This window comes from Hordeum vulgare, chromosome 5H (assembly GCF_904849725.1).
Source record: "Hordeum vulgare subsp. vulgare chromosome 5H, MorexV3_pseudomolecules_assembly, whole genome shotgun sequence".
Lineage (NCBI taxonomy): Eukaryota > Viridiplantae > Streptophyta > Magnoliopsida > Poales > Poaceae > Hordeum > Hordeum vulgare.
In genome coordinates this window covers 535,754,464-535,780,513 of record NC_058522.1, presented here as the reverse complement: position 1 = coordinate 535,780,513, position 26,050 = coordinate 535,754,464, and the positions used below count along the sequence as shown (strand labels likewise).

Here is a 26,050-nt window from a genome sequence, read left to right as displayed (position 1 = left end):
TACCGCACGGAGTCGCAGCGGCAGCACTCAACAAAACCACATGCTTGACAGTAAGTACTCATTCGCCTTCACTGCAGATCATTCATCCGTGAAGGTACGCCGCATAATCACCCACATCTCATCAACGTGAAGGTACTTTTGCGAGCGCCAGCGTTACAGGCAGTTTACCAATCGTACTAGTAGTACTTGGGCTTCACTTTCCTTCCCTTTTATTACTGCGGACCATTCACGGTGGTGGTGGTACTTGAGCGAGCAGGCAGGCTCGCCGTCATTGTTTTCTACCGCGCGGCCCCGGTCCCGTGTCTGACGGCGCGGGACCCACACCGGCCCACCCTTTGCTCGGCGCTAGATGCCAGGCCGGTCAAATTCTTGCGATTGTCTTTGCACTGGCCCCCAACACAGCACATCACCACCACCCACTGCTTTCGCTCGCGTGATTCCGAGGAAATTTCCAGCCTCCCCCGCTCCCGCTCTCTTCCACTCCTCGTCACAGTTTCGCCATTGGCTGGCCGGAGACGGGGGACTGGGGCACCGCCGGAGAAGAAAGAAAAAACTACTACTCCACCTCTTTGACTGCGTGACGCAATGCATGCCGTGTGCTGTGCTGCGTGCTGCATGCAGCAGTTTGGAGCCCAGTGTTTACAGGGCAGGCATGGCATGCCGTAGTTACTGCGAGGTTAATTAAGGGCCACTGAAACAAACTGGCAGCAGTGACAGCTGATGAACGAACCTGACCTGAATGCTTGATGACGGGGGTGGCACGTGGTTTTCTCGTCAGCACTGACTGTCCCGTCCTGCCTGCTTGTATTTGAATGAATGGATGCAGGCAAGAATGATTAAGCTGCTAAGCACAAACAGTCACTTTCGCACAAAGTCACTGGCATGGCAAAAGGGAGGGCTAGAGATAAGTTAAAGCTTTGGCTTTCTTTATTCAGCAATCACCACCAGCTTTTATCGTTCGCTGGCTGAGGTTAAGAGCAGACACCAATGATGATGCTGATGAATTTGCTCATGGCCCTCCCCAAACTGCATGTGTCGAGGTGAAAGCGGGATCTTAATTAACAAAGGCCCTACAAAATCATGCGCGTGGTAGGATCTGTAAACTAACCATGGCAGATAAGATCAAAATGCTGTAGTGCTATACTAGTGTGATCAGTCAGTCAACAATGCAAGTAATTTTCAAGGGCCCAAGCTTGGTAAAAAGAAGAAAGAAAGGCGGGGGGGCCATCGCGCATGTGAGCCAGTAGTATAGACGCTTTGGAGCAGGTGAAAAGAAACAAAGGGTGGACGTAGATTCTCCCTGCTCATGTATAGGCGACCGTGAATGCATGGTTCCAAGGCTCCACGGTCACGTACTCCCATCAAATCTTTGATTGTAGCACTGCACGGTTTCTTCTCACTCAATGGAGGACTACCATCAAAGTTTTGGAATTAAGCTCCGTTGAATGGATGGAGCTGACTATAGTAGTTATATTAGGCATGATATGGCTATTATATACTGGTGCTTGGCCAGAGTTTTTCAACGTGGTAGTAATGATCAATTATGTCCTAGATTAGGGCGTGCGATAGTACTAGTGTATATATATAGCCTAGAGCCAAGTAAACAAATGGCGGGTAGCGTAGTGTTTTTGCGGCTACTGTTAGTATATTTGGTTAGTGGGATCACTATACTACTCCGAGTTGGCCCCGCCCTGTACCCCGTGCAAAGCCCTCATCTACCATCTCTTTGAAAAACCCTCACAAGCACAACCAGAGAGAGAGATTTGTTTGCCTGATAATCAATCACGGTGTGGTCTAATTACCGCACTAAGCAGCTCGATGCTGGGGCCTATAGACAAGACAAGACAAGCGGTGGTTTCCAAAGCAGCTTTGCACTGTCTGTTTGCTTATACGTACCGTGCTTTCCTTTCTAGTATAACGCGCATCAAAAAATTGGAAATGCGTGCACGCAATGAGAAGGATGCAGGGGGGGGGGGGGGGGACGTAACAGGAACGATAGCGCCGAGTCGGGCGGTGCCGTGCCACCGCCAGTAAAGCCAACAGGCCGGGCATATGCAGCAGCGGTCGCCTGGGCCGTCGTCTGCCTGGCTGGGCTGCTAGGTACGCCGCGCGCGCACGGGCCACGACTTGCGCGCTCGCTCGATCGTTGGTTCTTCACAGACCGTCTCGTCTCGAGCCGTTCCGTGAAGCATTTTTCCCTTTATTTCATCATCATCATCGCCATGACAAACGAGACGCACAGAAACAGCAGCAGCAGCAGCACGTTAGTTTGTTCGACCAAACGGGCTACCGAGTAGCCCACACGGGGTGCTGGCTGGCTGGCTATAGCCTACCTAGGCCGAGGCCCGGGTCGGGTAGCTAGCTAGCTGTTGGAGGTGTCGACCGTCGAGCGTAATGCCGTGCAGATTCAGCCGCTGCCGCGCGCCTTGCATTCAGGCAGCGAAAACGCTTCTCTTCTCCTGCCTGCATCTGCATGAATGAGTTGTGGGCTCGTAGCAGCTTGACGGCAGGGACCATCGTCCGTCCATCCGTCCGTCCCCCGGCATGAATGAATGTGGTCTCGAGAGTGGGTGACGGGCGTCCGTCCAGGGGGGCGAAATCAATGAATGAATCAATCATCTGCATCCATCCATCCGCAGACGAGATGAGATCCCCACCGGCTCCGCTCCAACAGTAGAAGCAGTTAGTGGTAGTACCGGCCCATGCGCAACACATGATGCCCCATCCACCATATAATATATCCCTGTCCTTGAGTGCATCATATTCAGCAAGTATTCACCACCAGCAGTGATGTCAATGGTAACTGCTCGCTGCTCGTTTCATCCGAATGCAGGCTCAAACTAATCAAACGACACACTAAAACACGCAAAAGCCTATTGGACAAACGGGGTTATCATAGTCCACCTCAACTCTAGGCCCGTTGCGAACATAGAGCAAACCTAGCTTTTGAAAGACCCATGTGTTTTGAATAGGGCTTTACTTGACGATCAAGGGTTATGAGTCGCAGCAAATTTACAGGATTCTTGGCCCAAAAGGCAGATTCAGCCCCAACAAATACACTATACACAAGGGAACATGCTAACATGAGAGCAGGACTGACTACAGGAGAGACTAACAGCTACTGTACAGGAGTGGAGTGAGCCATGTCACAGATCTAGAGGCACCAAAATGGCCATCAACATGGCCCAGGGCATGGCAACAGCTTCTTGGCCTAAACTACTACCAGTAACATCTATGGATTGCTCTTTATCAGATCCAGGAACTCGAGGGCAACACCGGCCCGGAGTCGGCAGAGGATGTGCACACGGGAAGATCATATAAGATTGCAGGCATCAGGCTGGTAGTATACCCATGTCAGCTGGTTGTTGTGTACATTGAGTCATGACTTGTGTATCTTGTCGAATCTTCATGTCCTTCCCCATCACCTTTCTCTAGAGCACGAATCCTGAAAAAAAAAATGGTTGTTCTCAATACCCCACTTTACATGGGGTTGGATGATTTGCCCCAGAGTTGTTCTCAATGCCTACTGGTCCCGGCCCCACCCGTCAATCGCAGGGGGGGGGGGGGGGGGGGGGATTATCAAAGTTAGAAGTAAAGTGTGGGTTACGATTAAATTTCTCTGCCACTTAAGACTGGACATGTGCTTAAATGGAAGATGCTATCATCATGTGGTTACTTGAGCAAGTTCATATCAGTGCGCAATTTCAAGAATTGGAGTGCAATTTGCTTGTAGAAGAGAGAGACAATTACCTTACTTTGCCGGCTGAAATCTTCGATTCCAGAATATGGGGTGCGACGTTCGGCGCTGCAGGGCGATTGCTCGCTTTTCGTTTCTGGGGTAGAAAAGTATGGCGTTGACCCTCCACTTGCCCATTGTTTTCCATCACCAGAATAAGGCGAGCAGCCAGACATCATGTAGTAAGAGCTGAGATGTTCCTGCCTACAGATGGTAGGTGTTTCGTGTTGATTTTTGAGAACAGACATGGTGCTGAAACCTTGTTGGAAAAAGCAACTAGATGGAGAAGAAGAAGACTGTGACTGTGGACTAGGAAACGACATGAATGGTGGTAGCCTTCCATGTTGCATAGCAGATTCAGGGCTCGAGCTAGGCAAAGGACAGCCTTCTACAGTTAATCCTTGCTTAGCAGCCAACTTCAGAATCTGTTTCTGATTTAGCCCTGTTCTATAGAGAATGTTCCATAGGCTCCTTAAAGATTCCCTCTGATTATGTATTACTTGGTCCCGCATAGCCATCTCAATTTGAAGCTCAGCATTATTCATTCCCTAAAGGATACATCATGCATAAGCAGCCTGTGGGATAGCATATTCTTGAAGGGAAACACACTAAAGCTTTGGGGATTACTCACCAGAAGCCTGTATTGGCTGAGAATCTGAAGGTAAGTCCTGTTCCCATTGTTACTAGTAGCTTCCTCGATCATATCTTGGAGTTGGCGCCTACGACTCTCATTCAGTTCAATATCCTACAGTGAAAAAGGATCCATAGCCATGTAAGTTTGCTTCAAGGTAATAGAGCAGAATTAAACTTAATATGTACCTTTCTGTAGCCAGCACCAGCTTCGTCATTGTCACGGATGTTGTCAAGAATAACTTGCCTCCTTGATGTTAAGGCTTGGAAAAGGGCATAATCCTTCTCATTCACCTGAATACAAAACCATCAGTGCACTGTACATAGGGTGGAATTTCTCAGAGATTTGTTGCAACAATAGATGTAGGAAAGAGCTGCTACAGTCTGTTTGATGAAAGAGTTCTCAAAAAATTGATCAGCCAAGCTACCAACCTGCGGTCTTGCAATTGCACCGTCAAGATGCTGGAGCTCCATCCGGTTACGCTTGTTGGTTTCTTCAAGTTCAAACAGTGCCTTCTGTAGATTTATGCGTTCCTGAACATTTTCACCAGTTTCCTGACTCAAGACATTTAGCCAAGATAGCTCATTATCTGCAGCCTTTTCAGTAGGTTTTACGCTTAACTGATGCTCCTTGTCAGCTAATTCCTTTTTCAACTGGGAGACCTCACCCTACAAAGTGACAAGGCGACATACTTTAGTATTTTATTGTGGCCAACAATTAGGTAAAACTCTAGACATTTACTAGTTTCCCTGTTAAGGCAAACCTGGAGATTCTCTATCATCCTCTGGTAGTCTTCAACATGATTATCGATCGTTCCAATATTTTTCTATACAAGAACAACCATCAAAACAATAGAACTGGTTACTTTAGCATGTATGATTCAGAAAAAAATGACGAATCAACAGAAATAATATATCCTAGTATGTGTGTACTCAACCGAAAGAAACGGCCCCTTACATGGACATGTGTTTTTATCTCCTTAGCACGATCCGCATACTTGAGTGTATTGGTAGTGTGATGATACTGATCATCAGCTGGTGATATTGTGGCAATCATAACAGTTCGAGAATTACCAGACAGACCATCCTTCAGAATTCGAGTTAATTTGCTGTAAATAGCCACTGTCACATAACTAGAATGGACAAAATTGGTTCTGATATTCGAGTTAATTTGCTGTAAATAGCCACTGTCACATAACTAGAATGGACAAAATTGGTTCTGATATTCGAGTTAATTTGCTGTAAATAGCCACTGTCACATAACTAGAATGGACAAAATTGGTTCTGATAGTATAATGTCCACCTGACATACCTGTTGCGATATGGAACATATGCTAGACCTTTCTTATTTTGCTTGCCGAGGGCATTGATGCAATTTGCTAACGCTAGGAGTGACTTATTAATGTTTGCTCCATCTCTAAGCTTTTGGCCAAAATTGTTCGTTTCAGTAGCCCTCTCACTGCTCAAAGAAAATTGTTTTCAGCTTACTTTTGCTGACAGAGCGAAGAGAAAAGCAGGAGCCCAAAAAGAATAGTTATTACCTGCCCGCCAGATCAACCAAGGCAAGCTTTCCACGAAGAACTTGACTACCATATTTTCCTTTCTGCTTGCGTCTTACAGTAATCTCCAGTACAGCGTGTGAACTTGAAAAAGAGAGGAAAAGTATTTTCTGTGTGAGAATAATGTAGAAAAACACAGGCACTATTAACTGATCGTAACTGTCTTGATAGACTCACAATCTCAATAGCAGATTAAAGATATTAAGCAACCTTAAATAGCAGTTATTTAAGTTTTACTAAGACGTATTCATTTAAAAGGTAAATAAAATGAAGCATGAACTTTTAAAGGGGAAGCGAAAAAAAATTACCGTGAAGAAGTTGCGTTTGCTTCCGTGCTCTCTGTCTTGCGTCTGCTGTTGCCTATGTTCAAGAGTTCAAGGATCTTATCTGCTGAATGGACCTAGGAAAATAAGAGTTTAAACGTCCAAATTTAGTTTATGCCAAAACGGACGGGAATCAACAGGCATGCTTTCAGAATATGGCATGACATGCAATATCTGAATGTTGCAACAGAGTTAGACAAAAACATAAGAAAGAAGGCTTCATACAAAACCAATGACCAAACCAAATATCTTTGAAAAAAGAAACAGGATAAAATAAACATTTCAATTATTTATTGCAAGCTTTTCCTACAGAATACTCAAAAAATATTGTAGCTAAAAGCACAGCAAGAATATGTGCAGAGATAACTAGAAATGTTAAGAGGATTATGCATATGGGGAGGGTCTCTACTCGTACTGCCGTCTGGCTTCGCCATGGACCAGACGGGATTGGCCAGTTGTGTGAGATCGATCGTAATGAACCTCCTTGATTAATGAAAGATCACTATTTTTCGCAAAAAAGAGAGGATTATGCAGATAACATTATGTGCAGAATAATAATTAGGAATGTTCAAGACTAACAAACAAAAAAGCAAATAACACAAAAGAAGGCCAGAATTAACACTAGAAGCCAAGACATTTATCTTATTACCAGGAAAAATAAATACTGGAAGGAAGGAAGAGTTGAAACCTTAATTCTTCTTAAACCAGCAACTATTATGCCATGCTCGGGATCCTCACGAAGCTCTAGGTGACCCGAGGATTTCTCAAGCAAATCATAGATAACCTGGAATTCAGAAAACCGACAATTATTTTCACAGCTTATATGCAACACATATATTAGGACTGACATTATTTTTAGAATCAACAAAATAATTTGCACATTACCTCATTGTATACTTCCAGGTATGAACATGAGACTTCAAATGTATCTGAACTATCATCCTTTTTTATTTGATCAAAGATTGTGCGGAAGCTAAGAACCATAAGACCAGGATCATTCCTGCTTCCAACCATCGTATATGTTTTGCCACTGTAGAATCACATACAGCAGGGCATATTAATATACATATGGAACAACTTCAGGAACAAATGCATTAGTATCCAACTATATCAAAAACAAATTTACTGAATAAATAGTATATCAGTTCTTCGCCAGGGAAGTTGTGCAAAGAATGAAACAAAAGAAACAAAGTAACCTCCCATAGCAACTGGGAATAGTTTGATCTTAGCATTTTGAAGAATCAACTGCATATAGCCGTAAGATCAAGATTTTGTCATGACGTTTGCACATGCACAAATCCTAAAGTCTTATCAAGCAGACCTGGACGGTGACTTAGAAATAGCAAAACCGCTGGAACAATCATTAAATTGGAATGGTAGCTGACTAAGTGTCAAGTAAATACAATCTGGAGTGGACAAGCCTTTAATCACTTTTTATGGAGTACACATAAGAAAATTCTGAAATAGAGAAATTCAGGAAAATATAATGCGTTAATTCGGTGATCACATCTGAATAAGTGTTTGGACAGTATCATCCATTTCCTTCAAGTTAATAAACTTATGAAATTTGCACCATATTTTAATGACCGCAACTTATGAGATCCTTCAGAACTGTGAGTGCAAGGCGGTACATATTTGATGATGGCTAAAAGATAAGCAGCCTGCTTGTCAGTACCAAAACTAATCCAGTGAATGCATACCTTCCAGTAGAGCCATAGGCAAAGACTGTCACATTAAGACCTTGAACTACACCCAAAACTGTGGGAGAGATATTCTTATAAACATCCTGTAAAATGAATGCATTTGTATCAAATTAAAATTGTAAGATGTTATAGGGTAAAACATGAACTACAAGAACACAGCATTTGTTCCCGTGCCTTAAATCCATACGCATCCATATGGTTCTCATTCTTGCAGTTTCCATATATTCAGTGATGATAACCTTAAGTATGGGAAATTCTAGTATCAATTATCAAGACATAAATATATTAGCATCAGTTTGCAGATAAATGCATTTTAGGCTCTAGTCCAACCTATTATATATGTTGTTACAATACAGTTAAAAATCCAACATTCACGGAAAAAATAAATATATGCAGTATATGCAGACCTTGATCAAAACAGTGGAACTTCGTCAGTTACATTTAGAGTTGTTGAGTGGTTATAGACTTATAGTTGTACAGGAAATACAGCTATATATTTGAACAGATAAGGCTATTTCTGAATAAAAGCACATTTATTTTAGTACCTGACCGGGCAAGAGATTTCACTAGGTATATACACATTTCCAGCATCTATATATACCAGTGTAACATGATCTGATCATAGAACTTTGATTGCTTCAATATTTTATGTAATGGTTTTTACAAGAATGATTCTGACAAGGTCGAGCAATAGAGCATTAACTTTTAATACATACACGTGTTTGTCAGGATAAGCTGCTTGGGGTTTATAGCCCAGATCAACTCATAAGTAGCACTAGTTATGTACTCCCTAAAGGGCAGGCCGGTGCATGTAGCACTAGTTATGTACTCCCTGCGTAAAGAAATAACTTCCAGCCACTGGGTGCTCGCAAGATCTCCCAGTTGCAGGACACAACAAATTGTCACACAAAGATCTCAAAATAAATGCAGTGACTACAACTAACCTACATATTTTTCAAACGTTAATACAGCAGAAACAAGTGTGTTTTTTTCAAAAAGGGGTGACCACAGAACAGAAACAAGTGGTACTGGGTTAAAACTTAATAACACAGTTCTAGATTGGACTAGTGCAGCTGCATCAGGGAGAGCCACTGTAGACGAACTACGAAGATCATGGATAAAAAACAGCTGCCCAGCTAGTTGCACTTAATTACAGTTTACAGGGTAAGTGATGAAGAATAAGTAACTGGGTTTTGGAAATTAGTTCTCTAAACTACAGCCCTTTTCCCTGAAACCGGACGTATACGCGTTAGGTAGCATACCTAACAAGTAACAAATACAGACAAGGCTTTTCTTTGCTCCAGACTGAATTGGCGTTTTGCACATGCCAATGGTATCGTTACAACCTAGAGCTATCCAATGCATGAGCAACTCCTAGTTTTGGCAATTAAAAAACCAAAGGGGTTGGTTGTGATTTCGCTTTCTGGAGTAGCATTTCCTAAAATGCAAGACCTGACCAGTCTAGGAACTCCCAAGCTTCAGCGCAGACTTAAAACACTTGCCGTAATCAGCATATGAGCCCGTCGGCAAGAGCAAGGTAAGCAATTCAAGATTTAGAGCGGCAGGAGTTAACGAGGTACATAAGCCTGCATACCGTATTGGAGCATCCAGGTGCGTAAACGTGATCGAAGCTATATCTCTTCTCCTTGGTCCGGTTTTGGATGAGGTCGAGGTAGCCCTTGGAGACATCAGGGTCCAACACGGCCACATTCTGGAGAAACATACAAGCACAACATTATTACTACTTTGCTACCAATACCAATATACCATTACCATCCATGGCAAAATTGTAACCACCTATGACACAAATTACTAGTTCATGGCCCAACCAAATTAAGCCAAGGCTCTGAATGTTTACCTTATCGTCAATGACTTGTATGATGTGCCGCGAGCGCCGGCTCTCGTTGTCGGTCAGCGGCCTGCACTTGACGGCCACCTGCAAGCAGATGCAGCAGGATCACACACACGCGCGCAAAGCAAAGCAAGCAATGGAACAGAATTGCAGTCAGATCGAAATGGATTGATGCAGAGGATGTAGTGGTACCTGCAGCGTGGCCGTCTGCCTGGAAGCCGGAGCCCGGATGGTGGGCATTGCGCGGAAGCTTCCTTTTGGGGCTTGGCCCCCCCGGCCGGCCGGCCTCCCTCGCTTCCTTCGCCCAGAAGATGCGGTGCTAATCTAGTAGTAGCGCAAACCAACGCGGCCGCGCCCACGAGGCTTCGGAATCACGCCACACGGGGGCGGCAAAAAGGCGGGGCGCATCCCCACCGCACCAGCAGCACCACCACCACCAGCTGCCGCGGCGGCGGCGAAAAGGGGCCCCGCGAAAAGGAGCCCTCTACTACTGCTGCTGCTGCTGCAGTGGCCTCCCTGCACACCGGTCCACCGCCAGACCGAGCCGCAGACGACGACGCCGGCCAACGCAGCCGAATGACGGAGGACCCAAACCAGAAATGCCGCCGGAGCCCGGCTCCCTCCGCCGAAATGCGACCCCGCGGAGCCGTCCCCGCTGCGCAACAAACGCTCCCGAAATCGCCGCCCGGGGAAGGAACGGCGGTTACTCCATCCGCAGAAAAAAATGGCAGCTCGGCCGCAGCCCGAGCGCGTGTGCGTGCGTGCGTGTGTGATTTGGTGGGCGGCACGACGAGGGAGGCAGGCGTACGAAGGGGGTTCAGGGGAGGGGGGGTAGATGAAGGGAGGAGTGGGAGGAGGAGGAGGAGGCGGAGACGGAGGTGGTGGTTTAATGGGGGAAGAATAATTAATCGGCGGCAGCTGGAGAAGGCGACAGGGAACGGAAGGAAGGGGAGAGACGAGAGGTGGGGGTGAGCGAGCGTGGGCCTCGCCCTAGCTGGGCCCCGCCCAACGGTCCGATGCCTTTGCTTGCGCTTGCGCTTGCCCTCCGTCCGGCCCGGTCCGTTCCGGTACACGACGCCGTACCTGCGGTACAGTCCTGCGCACCGCCCACAGCTCAGCGCGCTCCTCTATCCATGGCCTGCCTGCCAGGTCTCTCGCGTCGGGGCGCTCTCGTCTCGTGCAAACCTAAGCTTGGACGCTGGCTACGGCATACGCTGTATGGTGTGGAGGTGCGCAATGCAACAAAATGGGATGGAGAAAGGGGTCGGTGTGCACGAGCGCGGAAAGGCCTTCTGGTCCAGCTCCACGCACGATGCGCCACAGTGCGATGCTATTGCTAGCTAGAGTGGGGGAGCTCCGCTTCGCGAGAGTGTGGTGCACGTCCGGTGGGTGATGGTGTCTTTTAGACCAACTCCATGGCACGACCCCAAAAGTTTCGTCCTGATTTTATCAGTTTAGGGTAGAAAAACGGACAGCGGACGTTGGACACAAGCCGGACTAAGTCTTTTTCACTCAGCGTTGCTACCCCATTTCTAACCCATTTCATCAGATGTTCACCTCGTCATTTTCTCGAACACGTAGCAGGCCGCGCCCACGCCGCACGAACGCATCCCCGCCACGCCCGCGCCCGCCCCAGCCTCGCCCACGCAAGCACCCCAGCCTCGCCCGCGCCCACGCCACACGCACACACCCGGCCGCACGCCTGCTGCCTGCTCCAGCGCGAGCATCGGCCAAGGTGCACGAGCGGCAGCCGAGGGCGACACGGGCGGGGCGAGGGCAGCGTGTGCAGCGGCGGAGGACAGCACGGGCGGGCATGGTGGTCATGGAAGAGAAGATGGGAGAGAGGGTGACATGTGGGCCAGACGCGGACACACGCGGACGAAGAGGACGCGAAGGCGGACGTTTCCTGTCCGCTTTGGCCCCAAACAAGACCAACTTTGGTCTGGAAATAGGGTAGAAACGGACACGGACATGGCAAAAAGTGGGTATGCTCCCGTGCGATGGGTCGTCTATTTTGTCCGTTTTACCTCAAACGGAAAACCCGAACGATTTGGGGTCGCGCGGTGGAGATGGCCTTACTCTTTAGGCCAACTCCATCGCGTGATCCCATCCGGGCGTTCGTTTTGACCAGATTCTGTCCGTTTGGGGCGGATGATGGTGTCGTGTCCGGGCCATTTTTGGGATGTGATGGCAGTGCGCTTAAGCACGGACGCATCCTTGACCGCATCTTGCCCGCCTCATTTTCAAACACAAGCATTCGAATAGCCACGGTCCATAGTTCATGCAAGTGGCCCTAGATCACGTCGACAACACAACCAACCTACACGTCCTCGCCGGCAACACAGCTGACCTCCAAAAAAGAATAGGTTTTTCACCGGCAACACAGCCGGTGGCCGACTCACCATGCAAGCCTCCAAAAAAAGAACGGCCACGGTCGATCTGACGCCCTAGTTCAAGCCATCGACGTCGAACATCTCTTTTTACCGGGCCTCAAACCAGCTCCTTGTCTTCTCGCTCATCTTGCTCAAGTCCACGCTCATGATCGTCAGCACCGCATCCTTTGCTTTGGTTGCGGCATTGGCGGCCTCGATGTCGAGTTGCCTCTGCCTGGCCGCGACATTGGCGACCTCGATGTCGAGCTTATTCGTACCCTTGTGCACCTTCTTATTATCCTTGGTGGCCGGGACGACGGCTGGGTCGCCGAAATTCAGTGGGGGATCGGCCATGGCGAGAGGGTGGCGGGCGGACGGGAGGGCGGGGAGTGGGAGGGTTTTGAGGGGAAATGAAAGGGGACGTGGGGGCGGGAAGGTCGTGCTGCTTTGTGCCACCGACGGGCGGGCGAGGGGATGACAAGCGCTCGGCGTCCGCGCGCTGTCCATGTCACCTCAAAACCGGACCAAGTTTGGGCCGGGAATGGGTCGAAAGAGAACAGAAAACGGATAAATGTCCGTTTGCGCCCGCTCGCTGGGCCGCCTGGTGTGTCCATTTTGCCCCAAACTGACGCGGGCGAACATGATAGGGTTGCGCGCTGGAGTTGGCCTTAGTCTGATGCGGCGGGGGTGCGGGTGTCGGGGCGACGACTTTGGGTGGTGAGGCTGCACGGTTGGCTCTATGTTGGTCGTCGTTGAAGCGGTGGGGACACTCGCCTTGTATATGTTAGAGTTGTTGAAAGGGAGTAGAGGAATTGTTGGAATAGTTGTTGTATTGCTTGAGCCACGTGGACATATATATGGGAGTCCATGATCATCTTGGAGTACAAGTCAAGACAGGAACGAATCCTAGTCTATCTATGTTTCTTAAACAATCACGATACTCAACATCCCCCCGCAGTCACAACGGTAGCGACGCAGACGGTGAGACTGGAGAAGGATCCGAAGATAAGCCGACGGTCATCCTCCCACATTCTAACAGTCGATGTATCGCAAAAGTTGTGGCTAGAGAGGAAACTGACGAGGTTGCTCAAGCAAGGCGGTAGCCCTTTGTGTCGATGTCGAGGTAGCCGAGAGCGTAGGGTGGTGTAGCCATGGTCGAGGTAGCCGTGCGAAGAATGTCGTGGTCGATGTCGAGTCGGGGTAGCCGGTGTGGAGGAAGTCGTCATGGAGCCGGGGGTTCAAGGAGGCGTCGAAGTAGTGGTGCACCGGGAAGAAGGCGTAGTTGAGATGCATCGCATCGAGTTTGCCAAGCCCGGGGACACATCGTGGATGAAGACACGCATCGGTGTTGCCAGCACCGCGCATGCGTAGACGGACGAAGTCGATGTTGACGACGCGTAGCTCCAGGCTTGCCAGGCTCGGGAAGACACCGGGGACGAAGGCACGCGTCGGTGTTGCGAGCACCGGGCATGCATAGTCAGGGACCTGCACACAACTTGTACGCCATGTCGAGTAGGCTAGCAGAGAAGGACTAAACGATGGTTGCGGCGCAAAACAGCGGGGGCTGATGTTGCCAGCGGTGGTCGGAGTAGACTAAGTGGTCGGGGAAGACGACGACGACGCTGGCGATGAGCTGGTGTTGGACAAAGATGAAGGAGGTGGACGGGTGGCGCGGCTCAGGTGAGCGAGCTGCAGTAGCGCCAAAGGAGAGCGGTTGCGGCTGCCTGATGGTGGCGGCGGCGGCTGGTTAGGAGTGCGACGGCGATGTTTGAAGTAGGCGATGAAGAGTCCGACAACGTGACGAAGACCGGCGCGAACGATGGCGTTCCCGCATCGAAGGAGACGGCACGAGGCATACCACAGGAAGTAGATGCGTTGCGGTGCTACAACCCGAAGGGGCGACGAAGCAGTAGCACGTGGGTCGTGGTGACGAAACGAAGACCTCGGGGTGGCGACGTAGATCGCGTGCTACGGCCCGAAAGGGCGATGCAGCGGTGGTGCGCGGGTCGGTGCATGCACGGGGAAGGTCTCAGGCGGCGGCGGGGACCGTGTGCCGCCGCGCTATAGCCCGAAAGGGCGGGGGTAACAGCGGGTCGCGGGTTGGTGCAGCCGTGAGGAGAACCACGATGCTGCAGCGCTGCGCCCGACAGGGCGACGCAACAACAACCTGGTGCTCGATCGATGGAGGGGCGCACTTTACTCGGGACAGTCTTCATGGGACCTGCGAAGGGCGCGCAACCGATGGGCCAGATCGATCGCACGACGTAGCTGAGGTGGATCGCGGACGGGCGGGTGATCAATCCGACCGCGCGCGACGTCGGGGACGTCGTTCGATGGAGGCGGTGTGGCGGCCTCCGAGATGAAGTCGACGATGACGATCGCAGCCGGAGCCGACAGTCGGCCAGAGGCAGCCGGCGAGGCCAACATGGTCGGCCTGATGAAGCCGACGAGGCCGAGGTCGGAGCCAGCAGTCGGCCAGAGGCAGCCGACAAGGCTGACGCAGCTGAAAACGATCAGTCGGCCCGAGGAAGCCGACAAGGCCGACGTGGATAGAGCCGGGAGCCGACCCAACGCAGCCGATGCACGAACGTATGAAGCGACGGCGGAGGCGGATGGTGATGAAGCAGTCCTGGTCGAAGAAGGGCGGTGACGGCCGGTGTAGGACGACAACGGGAAAACGTGTGGTCGATTGTCAGAAGGGGCCGCTGCGTCGCGTGAGGCCGTCGGGTCAGTGTAGAGGCCGGATGATTGGCACTCTATGGCAATGGTCACACGAATGCTATTCTCGATTGCTCAACAATTAGAAATTGTCTTGCAATAACCCACCATCGCGTGGGATCGGGACAGTTTTCGAGGGTAGAGTATTCAACCCAAATTTGTTGATTCGCCAATAGGAAGTGAGAGGATACTCTCAAGTATTAGCAGCTGAATGTGTCAGATTCAACCATACGTGAAAGATTAATATCTGCAAGCAAAGTATCAACAACAAAGTAGTATGATAACAATGGTGTCAGAAACGATCTGTTGACGGCAGACTATTCCTAACTGTCGTATCAATGGCGCGAGAAGTTGCCCGTTGACGAAAATTGTCTTTTCCCGTCAGCGACGAGCGAACCAGAATTGTAGCAGGTAGCAGCAGTGTAACGAGTAGCAGCAGTGGCAAGGAACAGCGGTAGTGATAGCAGTAGCAAGTAGCAACAGTAGCAAGTAACAACAGAGCAAGTAACAGCAGGAGCAACAGTAGTAACAGCAGCAGAGCAAAACAAGTAACGACAGCAGTGGGACAAACTTATAGGCAATGGGTCGGTGATTTGTTTGGATGATATTCATCATGCAACAGTTATAACACGGAGAGATATGTGGCTAGCTCCCGTTCGTCAATGTGATGTAGGAATGCATTCCGTGTGTCGTCATACGTGCTTAGGGAAAAGAACTTGCATGACATCTATTGTCCATCCCTCCCGTGGCAGCGGGGTCCAAAAGGAAACTACGGGATATTAAGGTTCTCCTTTTAATAAAGAACCGGACCAACGCATTAGCACTTGATGAACACATGAACTCCTCAAACTATGGTCATCACCAGGAGTGGTCCCGGTTATTGTCACTCCGGGTTTGCCGGGTCATAACACATAGTAGGTAACTACAACTTGCAAGATCGGATCTAAAACACACATATATTGGTGACAACATAATAATTTCATATCTGAAATCATGGCACTCGGGCCCTAGTGACAAGCATTAAGCATGGCAAAGTAGTAGCAACATCAATCTCAGAACATAGTGGATACTAGGGATCAATCTCCGTCAAAACTAACTCGATTACATGATAGATCTCATCCTACTCATCACCGCCCAACGAGCCTACGAATAGATTACTCACGAACGATGAAGAGCTTCATGGAATTGGAGAGGGAAGAAGGTTGATGATGACGATGGCGATGATTTCCCCTCTCCGGAGCCCAAAACGGACTCCAGATCTGCCCTCGAGATGAAGAACGGGATGTGGCGGCGCCTCCGTATCGCAAATGCGATGAAATCTTCTCTCGTGATTTTTTCTGGGACGAAAGTGAAATTGTAGAGCTGAGATTGGGGGCGGCAGAGCCACGTGGGTCCCACAAGCTTGCTAGCCGCCACCAGGGGGGTGGCGGCTACACGGCTTGTGGCCCACTGTCCCATCCCCTCCGGTGGATCTTTGCGCAGGTATTTTTTCATATTTTCCAGAAATATTCTCCGTAAATTTTTAGGACGTTCTGCGAACTTTCATTGATGCACAAAAACAACACCAAGGCAATTCTGCTGAAAACAGCGTCAGTCCAGGTTAGTTCCATTCAAATCATGCAAATTAGAGTCCAAAACAAGGACAAAAGAGTTTGGAAAAATAGATACGATGAAGACGTATCACCGGATCGCGCCGATGTCGAAGTAGAGGCGCGATAGTCGACGGCGATGGCGGGCGACGCAACCCGATCTTAGATCGGAAAACCAAAAAGTAAGAATGCCGATCAAGAGACCGACAAAAGAGAGAAACCCATATCAAGAGATCGGGAGAAAGCCTCTCTGGGACAGCGGGTCAACACGACCGGCGGACGAACCCTAGGTACGGGCGGCGCAACCCCCGGCGGCGGCCATGGAGGCCGACCGCCCCAGGGGCGACGTGCGATGCGAAAGCGGCGGGCGGCGGCTAGGTCTAGAAACTTGCGGCAGATACCATGTTGAAAGGGAGTAGAGGGATTGGTGGAATAGTTGTTGTATTGCTTGAGCCACGTGGGCATATATATAGAAGTGTATGATCATCTTGGAGTAAGTCAAGGCAGGAACAAATCCTAATCTTTCTATATTTCTTAAACAATCACGATACTCAACAAAGAGCATCTCTAGCAGACCCCGTATAAGTCGTCAAACCCGTAAAAAATTTGCATTTTACATTTTTGGTCGCAAAAGTGTGCAGAATAGAAACCATAAAGGTGGTCCAACCCGTAACTTTTTAAAGGGCACGGTAAAGCCACACCCGGAACCTTTTTTTTAAGGTTGGAAGGCCGATTCTATGGGGGTTGTACACCGCTCAAACCTCGTTGGAGCAAACACGCCGCCGCGGAGTTTGCCGGAATCCGTCCTAAACTAGCTAGAATTCATCACCGCAAGCCGAAAAAGGCCGCTCGACGCCGCAATCGATCGCCGCCGGTTTGAATTGGACGAGTTCGACCTCGCCATGGCCTCTCATGACCTCAGTCTGGCCGCCGGAATCCTCCCAGCGTGGCAGGTAAAGGGGCACGGCTCGGCCGCCGCGGCTGGCAACATAGCAAGTAGCTGACGACGAAGGCGACGTGGCATGGCCGACGGGTGACAAGGCGTGACCGGCAAGGCTGGGCGCGGCCGGCGTGGTGATGGGACATGACCGACGGGCGACGAGGCGCGTCCGACGTGGCCGGCACGGCCGGCTAGAGGAAGGGGTGGCGGCCGCCTGACCGGTGGAAGGAGCTCTTTAGCGCAGTTTTACAGTTTCTTATACAGTTTTTGTACGGGCATATCCGTAATGGACCCTTAAAATGCCTTTTTTTAACCGTGTCTTAGTTTTACGGTTTGTGTTTTTAGAGTGTCTGATAAAGATGCTCTTAGCGAGGGGAGAGGCGACGGATGATTCTAGTGTCGCCATGGCTTTGACAGTGACGGCTCTAATCATGAGGCCTTGCCCTCGCGGCGACGGTCCTTCCTTTGGGTTGGTTATTAAGAGATCATGATACTTCGCGATGCATGAGCGAGGATTCAATCGAAAGGTTGGTGCTTCGGCGCCGGCTCGACCGTGTCTTTTGGTATCACTTCCTTTTTGAGGCCGTTGTGGATTTACTTTTAGTTTGAGTGTTCCTCGTAAGAACCTTATTTTACCTTTTCAGGTTTGGTGGTAGTCTGCAAAAGGAATAAGATTTGGTGGTAGTCTGCAAAAGGAATAAGAACCTAAGACTATCTGAGCAAATTGATCAAATTTATACTAAACCTGTTTTCTAAAAACACAAGGTTATCAACGAAATGATCCGACGAAACACTGATGGTAATAACACCCCAATACACCTGTACAAGCAACAATTAGAAGACCGTATACTCAATTAAGCAGTAGCGTGCATCCATCCTTGAACGGTTTATAAAAGCAGCAGTAACGTACATTCAACTAATTGAGCAAATTAAGCCGGCGTCCGTGCATGCATAACCGCGTGTATGTGTTAATCACATCGAAGCATCAAATCCGTCGGCCGTGATAACGCCACGCCAATCTTTAATAAGATAACGAAAGAGAAACAGCTTTCTGTCTACTGCATTACAAAATGATTTCCATGTCGGTTGCCACGTCGGCCTCTTTTCTTAAACCACCAGCAGCAACTACAGTCCCGGAGCAGTACCAGCAGAGCAAAACGGCACAGTTTTATTTTCCCGTTGATTTCTTGGGTCAGTAGCGATGATTAGTCAAGAGGAACAGCGGGTGAGCAGTGATTAACAAAGGGAAATAAAATATAATATATAAAAATTTGCTTGTACCTTGCGCTTTTATGCACGAGCTGACTCTTTCCTTCGCTCTAGATGAGCCTAGGTGCATGGAACAAGCTAATAATTGGGACTTTGGTCCGGATCAGAAATACTATTCGTTTTAAATTTTCTGCTGATTTTATTTCGCTTGCGTCGCAGATTTTTCTTTTAAATGAAATGTGTGTGTCGCACCTACCTAACACGAACACGTGGGGATTCCCTGGTGAAGCTGATGCATGCTGGAGTAGAAGAACTGTAGCCTTTTGATCGAATTGCGGTCCAGTGAAGCGATCGATCGCGCCCTCCGAATGCAAACCCGGTGGAGTTTGAAATGGTCCGTGGAAATCGAGTACAGTACTGAATTCCCAACCACTACGAAATGGACTGCCTGGCGTTACTACGTTTGTGTCGGCTCCTCCTCGGATCTTGGACGCACCAAACAATTGCTTGACACGGGATTCAAAAGTCAAGCGCGCGCTGGAGCCAATATTTATAATAATGTCTCGTTTTGAATTTGAACTTTTAACTCAACTCGCGGGCTTATTTGAATGCCGTTCGATCTGTGGATGATTAGTGGTTAATGATCTCACCAACAAACAGAGCGTACATGCGTGTCCATTCATGCCCCGGTTGCAGAACATGTAGGACTGTGGACATGGGAGCGAAGAACAGCTGCCCTGAAAACGAAATTCAAAAGGTCAAATGAGCAGTGGGGCAACAAAGACGAGATGGCCACCCTCCGCGCGTGTTAGGATTTCAAAAGCGGTCCGCCTACTCGTCATACGGCCTTTAAAGCATATATAACAGCCGCGTTAAATAAGTATCGTGCCGTAAAATTTATTCTTTAGTGCACGCGGAATCGATAATTGAGCTTTAGCGGACGCGTAATAGGCATATAGAGAACAGTGCGTGGTCCGAATCATCATCGTACCCTGTGTATTTGGTGCGACAGCTTCCGCGCGCCGCACTCTCTTCGTCGCGCCACCTTCGCCCCGCCCCGCGCCGCCGCCGGTGAATTGACCCGATGGACACCCGCGCCGGCACACCCCTCACCCCTTCCTACACCCGCGACCCGTCCGCCGCCACCACCACAAACCCTAGCACGGGAAGCTTTCGCTTCGCCTCCGCCGGTGCTCCTCTAAGCACCGATTTCGCGCGCAACCTTTTCATGCCACCACGGATGACCACGGCGGCGGGTGGTGTCGCGTCGGCGCCTGCCGTGAAGCCACGTGCCCCCCCTCTCGAAGCTCCCAAATGTGGTGCGGCCGAAGAAGGGCAAGGTATCCGCGAAGAAGAACAAGGCGGCGGACGGCTCCGGCTCCTCTAAGCCGTCGAGGAAGAAGCTTGCTGGGTGTGCGATGGACGCTGCGGCTACCGAAGCGCCGGCAAGCTCACTTGTTGAGCTGGCGGCCGACGCGCACAAGGTGTTCGAGGAATGTGTCAAAGGTATAAATTTTTGCCAACTTTTTGTTGTTGTTATTTTTTGAATGCATACATATAGATAGCTTATTTGCTTCGTTGTATATACTTCGTAGTTTCAACGATGAGGCATATATGTCAACCATGGGTGTTGGCTTCAACAATTCTCATTGGTCTCAAAACAATGGCATGCATTTCGATGACCATGAGTTCGAGGTGGACGAGGATGATGAGGGCATTGTCGATGCACCGAAAGGAAGAGGAGGCAACTACACCAACGATGAAGATGTCTTGCTATGCAATACTTGGTTGCAAGTGTCGAGAGATCCATCCGTTGGAGGTGATCAAAGTAGAGATGCATACTGGAACCGGAAGAAGGAGCACTTTGATCTACACGACAAGAGTGAGTCGACTGCTCGGAACGATCTCTTCGCTCCCGGTGGTCGACAATCAACCGAGTTGTCAAAAGTGGGCTGCCGCACAAAAGGCGGTTCACAAGTTGAACCCAAGTGGTACTAATGATATAGATAGGGTAAGTGTCATTTCATCCATGTTCATCATGCTTATTCTTGGTGTTTGTAGTGCTAACTTGTTTTGTTTTTTTGTAGTTCAATATTGCACAAAACTTGTTCAAAAGAGAGGAGAAGAAGAGCAAGAAAGGAAAGATCAAGAAAGGAAGACTATTTTCCTTACATTGCTATGAATAATTGAAGGACGATGAGAAATGAAAGAAGCGTGATGATATCGAGGGTGTTGATGAGAGCAACAAACGCAAGCGAACAATTGAGTTGGATGATGATGAGGAGGAGGCATCAAGTGATGACGACACAAGAAGCCCTACACCAAACTCGGTTTCATACTCGAAGCCAAAACGATCGGATGAGTGCAAGAAAGACGCAAAAGAAAACACGAAGAGGAAAGGAGATGATGAGCTCAAAATGCTATTGAAGTTCTTGTGAAGGCAAGAAAAGAAGCGAACGAGGTGAGGAAGATGGCAAGGAACCAAGATACCGCGGTCGAGGAGAGGAAGGTGGCATTGGAGGAGAGGAAGGTGGGCATGGAGGAGCGATCTAGGTTGTTGGACTCGGAGAAGTACTTGTTCTTCATGGACACATCTATCCTCAATGAGGCGCAAAAGGAGTATGACAATCTTGCCCGTGAAGAAGTCTTGATCCAAAAAAGAGCCATGATTCGCGACATGGGTGGTGGTGGCATTGGTCAATTATCTCTTCCTCAAACAATGTCTCTCCTTCGATGCGACTCCCTCTTGACCTTGGTTGCCTTGGCCTTGAGTTTCTTGGCCTTGAGTGTCTTCGCCATGGGGTGTCTTGGCCTAGAGTCTCGTCGGCATAATACCCTTTGACACCCTCATGATCATTTGACTCGTGATATCCTTGTAGCACTTCGGGTCATCTCGCATATCATCAAATAGTTTACGGGCATCTGGAAAGTTGCCTACGAAGACTGCCCGTGGGCCCTCCTTTATGTCTCGGTGGACCAACAGGACACATGTGTGGCGTTGAGACCAATGAGAGGCGCCACAGGGACAACCAACGAGTTGTCCCAGGGTGACATGTAGAAGCGGGACATTGTCGGGTCGTGTCCGATAAGGAACCCGTATATTGATAGTGATGTTGACATGTGCGAAGACTCATGTAGCTTGGGCGGGTGGGTCGACAACGAGCATGTCATGGGCGCTGCAGCAGCAATGGGAAGAATGGCCGGCCACGATACCCTAGCAAGAGGAGGGTATGTTGTGCGGCTTTGGTGGGGATGGCCTCGGTGTCCGCGGCGACGACATTGTAGGGGAAGGGGAGGGGTCGTCGGCCATGGCTATAGGACGGGGGGCGCTAGGTTTTGCGGAGTAGAAAGGTGAAAATAGAAATGGTGTGTCATGGATAGGCGGGCTAGGGGAGGACAAAGGGAGGACGTCGCGGGTGTCCGTCGCATGTCCGCACGAACCCAAACCTAGACCAATTTTAAGTTGAAAATGGGTCGAAGCGGACATGAAATCGAATAATTGTCCTTTTACGTGGGCATTGGGCCGTCCTTTTGTCCTGCGAACCCAAACAGACGCGGGTAGATGAAATGCGTCGGAGTTGCCATTATAACCCTTGTTAGGGCATCTTCAACTTCGACCCTCAAACCATGAACTTCACGGTCCGGACATGTATTTTCATCCAACGCGGTCCCGCCACGTGTCAAGTTGATATATATGTAAATGTAATGAATTTGATTATGTTTAGATGAAAAAACATCCGGCTTTATGTAAAAAATCATCCATGTAGGAATGAATATCGTCCGGTTTGTTTGCATTTGCATAAAAAAAATTCATTGAAATTCATTTAAAATGTAAGCGGACATATGCGGTTAGCTTTGGATGATCGACTCCCGTTCCCGGGTGTGTGGACTGGTCTTTTTGTCCATGGACTTATGCGGGAGCAAATTTACGGATCAGCTTTTGAGATGTCCTTACCCCTTTTGTATTTTATTCGAAATAGAAACCCTAATGGGATAACTGGTAGGAGTGGTACTAGTAGCATCTGTCAAAGACTTCCATAAAAAAGGCATCTGTCAAAGACTCGTGCATTTGGATTTATCTACTTAATCTCGCTAACAACTCGTGTGCAGGGGCGTACGGCCACCGGGGCAAGAGAGAGAGAGAGCGTGGCCCAGCGAGTGGGGCTACTATTGAGCGCAGGCAATGATCACGGGGAGGCCACCACCGGACCAGACCGGAGGCGATGGGGTGGTTGGTCGACGACGCCACGCCCGCTTGGCGCCACTCCGCTCCACACGATACCGTTATTCCAATCGCTCGCAGGAAGAAGCAACTCGACACGGCCACACGGAGATCATTGCACTAATCAAACCGAACCCCGGCCGAATCATGGCCTACACCCCGGTGGAATCTAGCAAGCGAATACTAGTATATAGTACTCGTACTGTATATGCGCCTTTCTTCCTCCTCATCCCCAGCTGAATTTTTATTCCGGCTGCTGCTGCGGCTGGCGCAGGGATGCTTCCGGTTCCGGCCGTCCCGTGCTTGTGGGGCGCATGTGCATTGGCTTTCGGGCCGCTCGTCGGCGACGGCGATGATGCTTCCTTTCCTTCCTCGATCATGTGTGCGCTGCTACTGCCTGCGGTGGCATTGGCAATAACGTACGTACTTTACGTACCGTCAAGTGTGCCACCTGCGCGTTATACGAGCGTTCAAGGCGAGGCAGAGGTGCGCAGCGCAGGAGATTGTACGTCTGTTCATGGCCTCGCCTGTGCTGAGGGGGTCCATTCCCTTTGCCAACACGTGAAGCTCTGGACGCTGGACGGTAAGCAGCTGGCGGTTCTTCACGTGCGTAAATATTTTTGTGGTCACCACTGACGAGTTTTTTTTTTTTTTGAGTAAAGGTCAGCACTGACGAGTGGAAGAATGGCACTGGCACTTGATAACGGGCCAGGCAGGGCCTAATTAGCAGGCAAGAGCAGAGGTACCATATACCAAGCCCAATCCCGCGAGAGGGAAGCAAGAGCAACGGAAGAAGAATGGCCGATTTTTTTTAAAAAAGAAGAAGAACGGCCTGCTCATCATGCAGCTCAGGCGGATGCCGCGCGACAGGATTTTCCCCTATAAAAAACCGAGCGACAGGATCTTCCTGTGCGGGTAAAGAATGGAGCACTTGCCAATTGGAGGCTTCGAGTCGGAGTCCATCTCCCAGAATAATGAAAGTGATGCTGCGCCCGTACATTCGTTCGTACTGCCACCGCCTCGCGAAGATCACATCTGGATTTGCCAAGGAAGGAGCACAACACAACGTGGGCATATATCTCGTCCCAGGTTGCGCCGTCGGGCTACCCACCGGCACGGGAACCGGCACCGGCACGAGAAGATTCCGCGCCACCGGCGCTCAGCGCAGGCAGCAGGCAACACTGATCAAGACGCGATCGACCACGAGGCAGGATCGAGCTAGCAATTGCTCACCGGCAGCGGCAGGCCGTCCGGCCACCGCGTTTGGCCAGCTGTGCGTGCTTACGAGCGCACGGGGATCAGCACGTACGCGGCTGTGATCGAGCCCATCGTTTACTGCCGCCGCCGCCGACTGTGTGTCCTCGCCGTCGGTGGGAATTGATCCACAAGGCGTGACCTCGAAGCGACAATCATCATACCACAGTACGTAACGGCACGGCCGGTGGTGGTACGTGCTCGTAGTGCCACACTTAATTACAAGAAGCCTCCGCGCGCGGCCAGGTCGGGCCGGACATCTAAGTGCATCTACAGTCGGACTGAATAATTTTACCACTCAAACTTACGTGGACGCGTCGATCGTGTTGGACATGTTTACTTTTAAGCCCGGTCCAAAAAAACCTAGACCGGACCGGGCTTGGGCTTAAAAACTAGGTACCGTAGTCGCTTCTGGTTGGACTCAGGCCTGAAAAAATAACCATTTTACACGGAGGCCTGGTCTAGCTTGGCCTGAAATTCATGTTTCTAGTACATTCAGGCCGCGCTCGGGCCTGAATATTTGAAAAAAAAATGATCGGGCCAGGCCGGGCTCGGGCTTGGGAATTTTAAGTAGGGTTTTTCAAGCCCGGCCCGAAGCCCGGGGTATGCCCAGGTTTAGCAGAGGGTCAGACCAACTGAAGCTTAAGGACATCGGATAGATTGACTCTGGCGCTCTGCTTAACAGTGTGCTGAAAGTGTGTGCTTATTTCAGGAAGAAGTTAGTTTGACAGGAGGATGCTGATCATATAAAGTGCCACCTTGTTAATTTGGAAACAGCCTGTCTCCAAAAGAACATTGGTGGTTTGGGTGTTCTGAGTCTTGAATTTATGAACATTGCTGTTTTAGGGAAGCGGATCTGGAAATCAGAAAATAAACAGTGGGTTTCCCAAGATCCTCTCAAGAAAAAACAGCTTAAGAAGCGAACCTTGACCAAGAGGCTGTTAAGAAAAATGTCAGTCTCAGCTCTTTCTTTTTTCAGGTACAAGAGAGGTGCATGATGGAAAAGGTACCAGGTTATTGGGAAGACTTATGGTGTTGTGATCAAACTTTTGCTCTCAGTTTTAATTCCCTGTACTCTATCACCTTTTTCACAGCATGTTAGTGTGGATAAGGTGTTGGTGAGAAGCTTTCAGTGTTTGCAGTTTAGAAGAACCCTTTGGGGTGTTCATTTTGAACAAAATGACATATTTTAGGAGGTTGATTGCAGGGTCTTCTTTGTCTGAAGTCAAAGGTAGGCTTGCGTCGATGCCCAACCATGTATACCAGCAGTTGTACTCACACTTGCGTGGATGAATTAGACTGTTTTCTTGGCTTGTGCTTAAAAACAAGCATACTGACCAGTGACACGCTGACACTACTCATAGGGAGTGGGCCGGTGAGAAAAAAATGTATATGTTCTTCTCTCAGGATGAGTCAACTGATCTATTCTTTGGGTGCTCTGTTGTTCGTCTAATCTGGGGGAGTGTGCTATGTGCTTTGGGTTATCATGCTCTCCCTTCCAAATGCACAACGTGTAGGTTCAGTTACTCGGTATGCATGCATGATCGACACAACACAGACACACAGCCCTGAACCGGAGCAGCCATTGCTCCGATCAACTCTTCAATGAGCTCCGGAAAGGGGGGTGTAGGCCGTGGACAGGCTAGTCGCACGTGTCATGATGCCAAGGGACCATGTCGTATAAATAGACGTCGATGTAGCATCTCCTCCATATACGTATGATTACATGAAATCACTGCCCAATTGCCCATGGCGGAGGATCAACGACATTCAGAATGATGGAGTAGAGTAGCTAGCGGCTAGACGCACAGTTCGTCCGTCATGATCGGTGACAGTGACCCCGACGCGCCTAATTACTCGATCCCTAACCTCCACGCCGCGATCGATCGATCGGCAGTGCACCCGTGCGCGCACATCGCAGGAGAACACGTACGAGCTAGGAC

At 49.5% G+C, this 26,050-nt stretch overlaps 1 protein-coding gene across 2 annotated transcripts; it reads right to left on the bottom strand.

Annotated features, from left to right (window-relative positions):
• Positions 1 to 2,960: 2,960 nt before the first annotated feature.
• Positions 2,961 to 10,710, bottom strand: LOC123452444 (kinesin-like protein KIN-8B). 2 transcript variants are annotated; one of them, XM_045129092.1, is made up of 16 exons: positions 9,996 to 10,710; positions 9,810 to 9,887; positions 9,546 to 9,662; positions 7,949 to 8,034; positions 7,134 to 7,278; positions 6,937 to 7,032; positions 6,234 to 6,325; positions 5,908 to 6,009; positions 5,679 to 5,825; positions 5,325 to 5,475; positions 5,131 to 5,193; positions 4,799 to 5,035; positions 4,556 to 4,660; positions 4,368 to 4,481; positions 3,751 to 4,284; positions 2,961 to 3,445 (listed from the first exon to the last, which is right to left on the bottom strand). In XM_045129092.1, exons 1-16 carry the CDS (start codon positions 10,041 to 10,043, stop codon positions 3,422 to 3,424), a joined length of 2,139 nt encoding a protein of 712 aa, XP_044985027.1. In that variant the 5' UTR covers positions 10,044 to 10,710; the 3' UTR covers positions 2,961 to 3,421. The 2 variants fall into 2 exon arrangements, with proteins under 2 accessions (XP_044985027.1, XP_044985028.1); XM_045129093.1 differs by having other exon boundaries at positions 3,756 to 4,284.
• Positions 10,711 to 26,050: the final 15,340 nt, after the last annotated feature.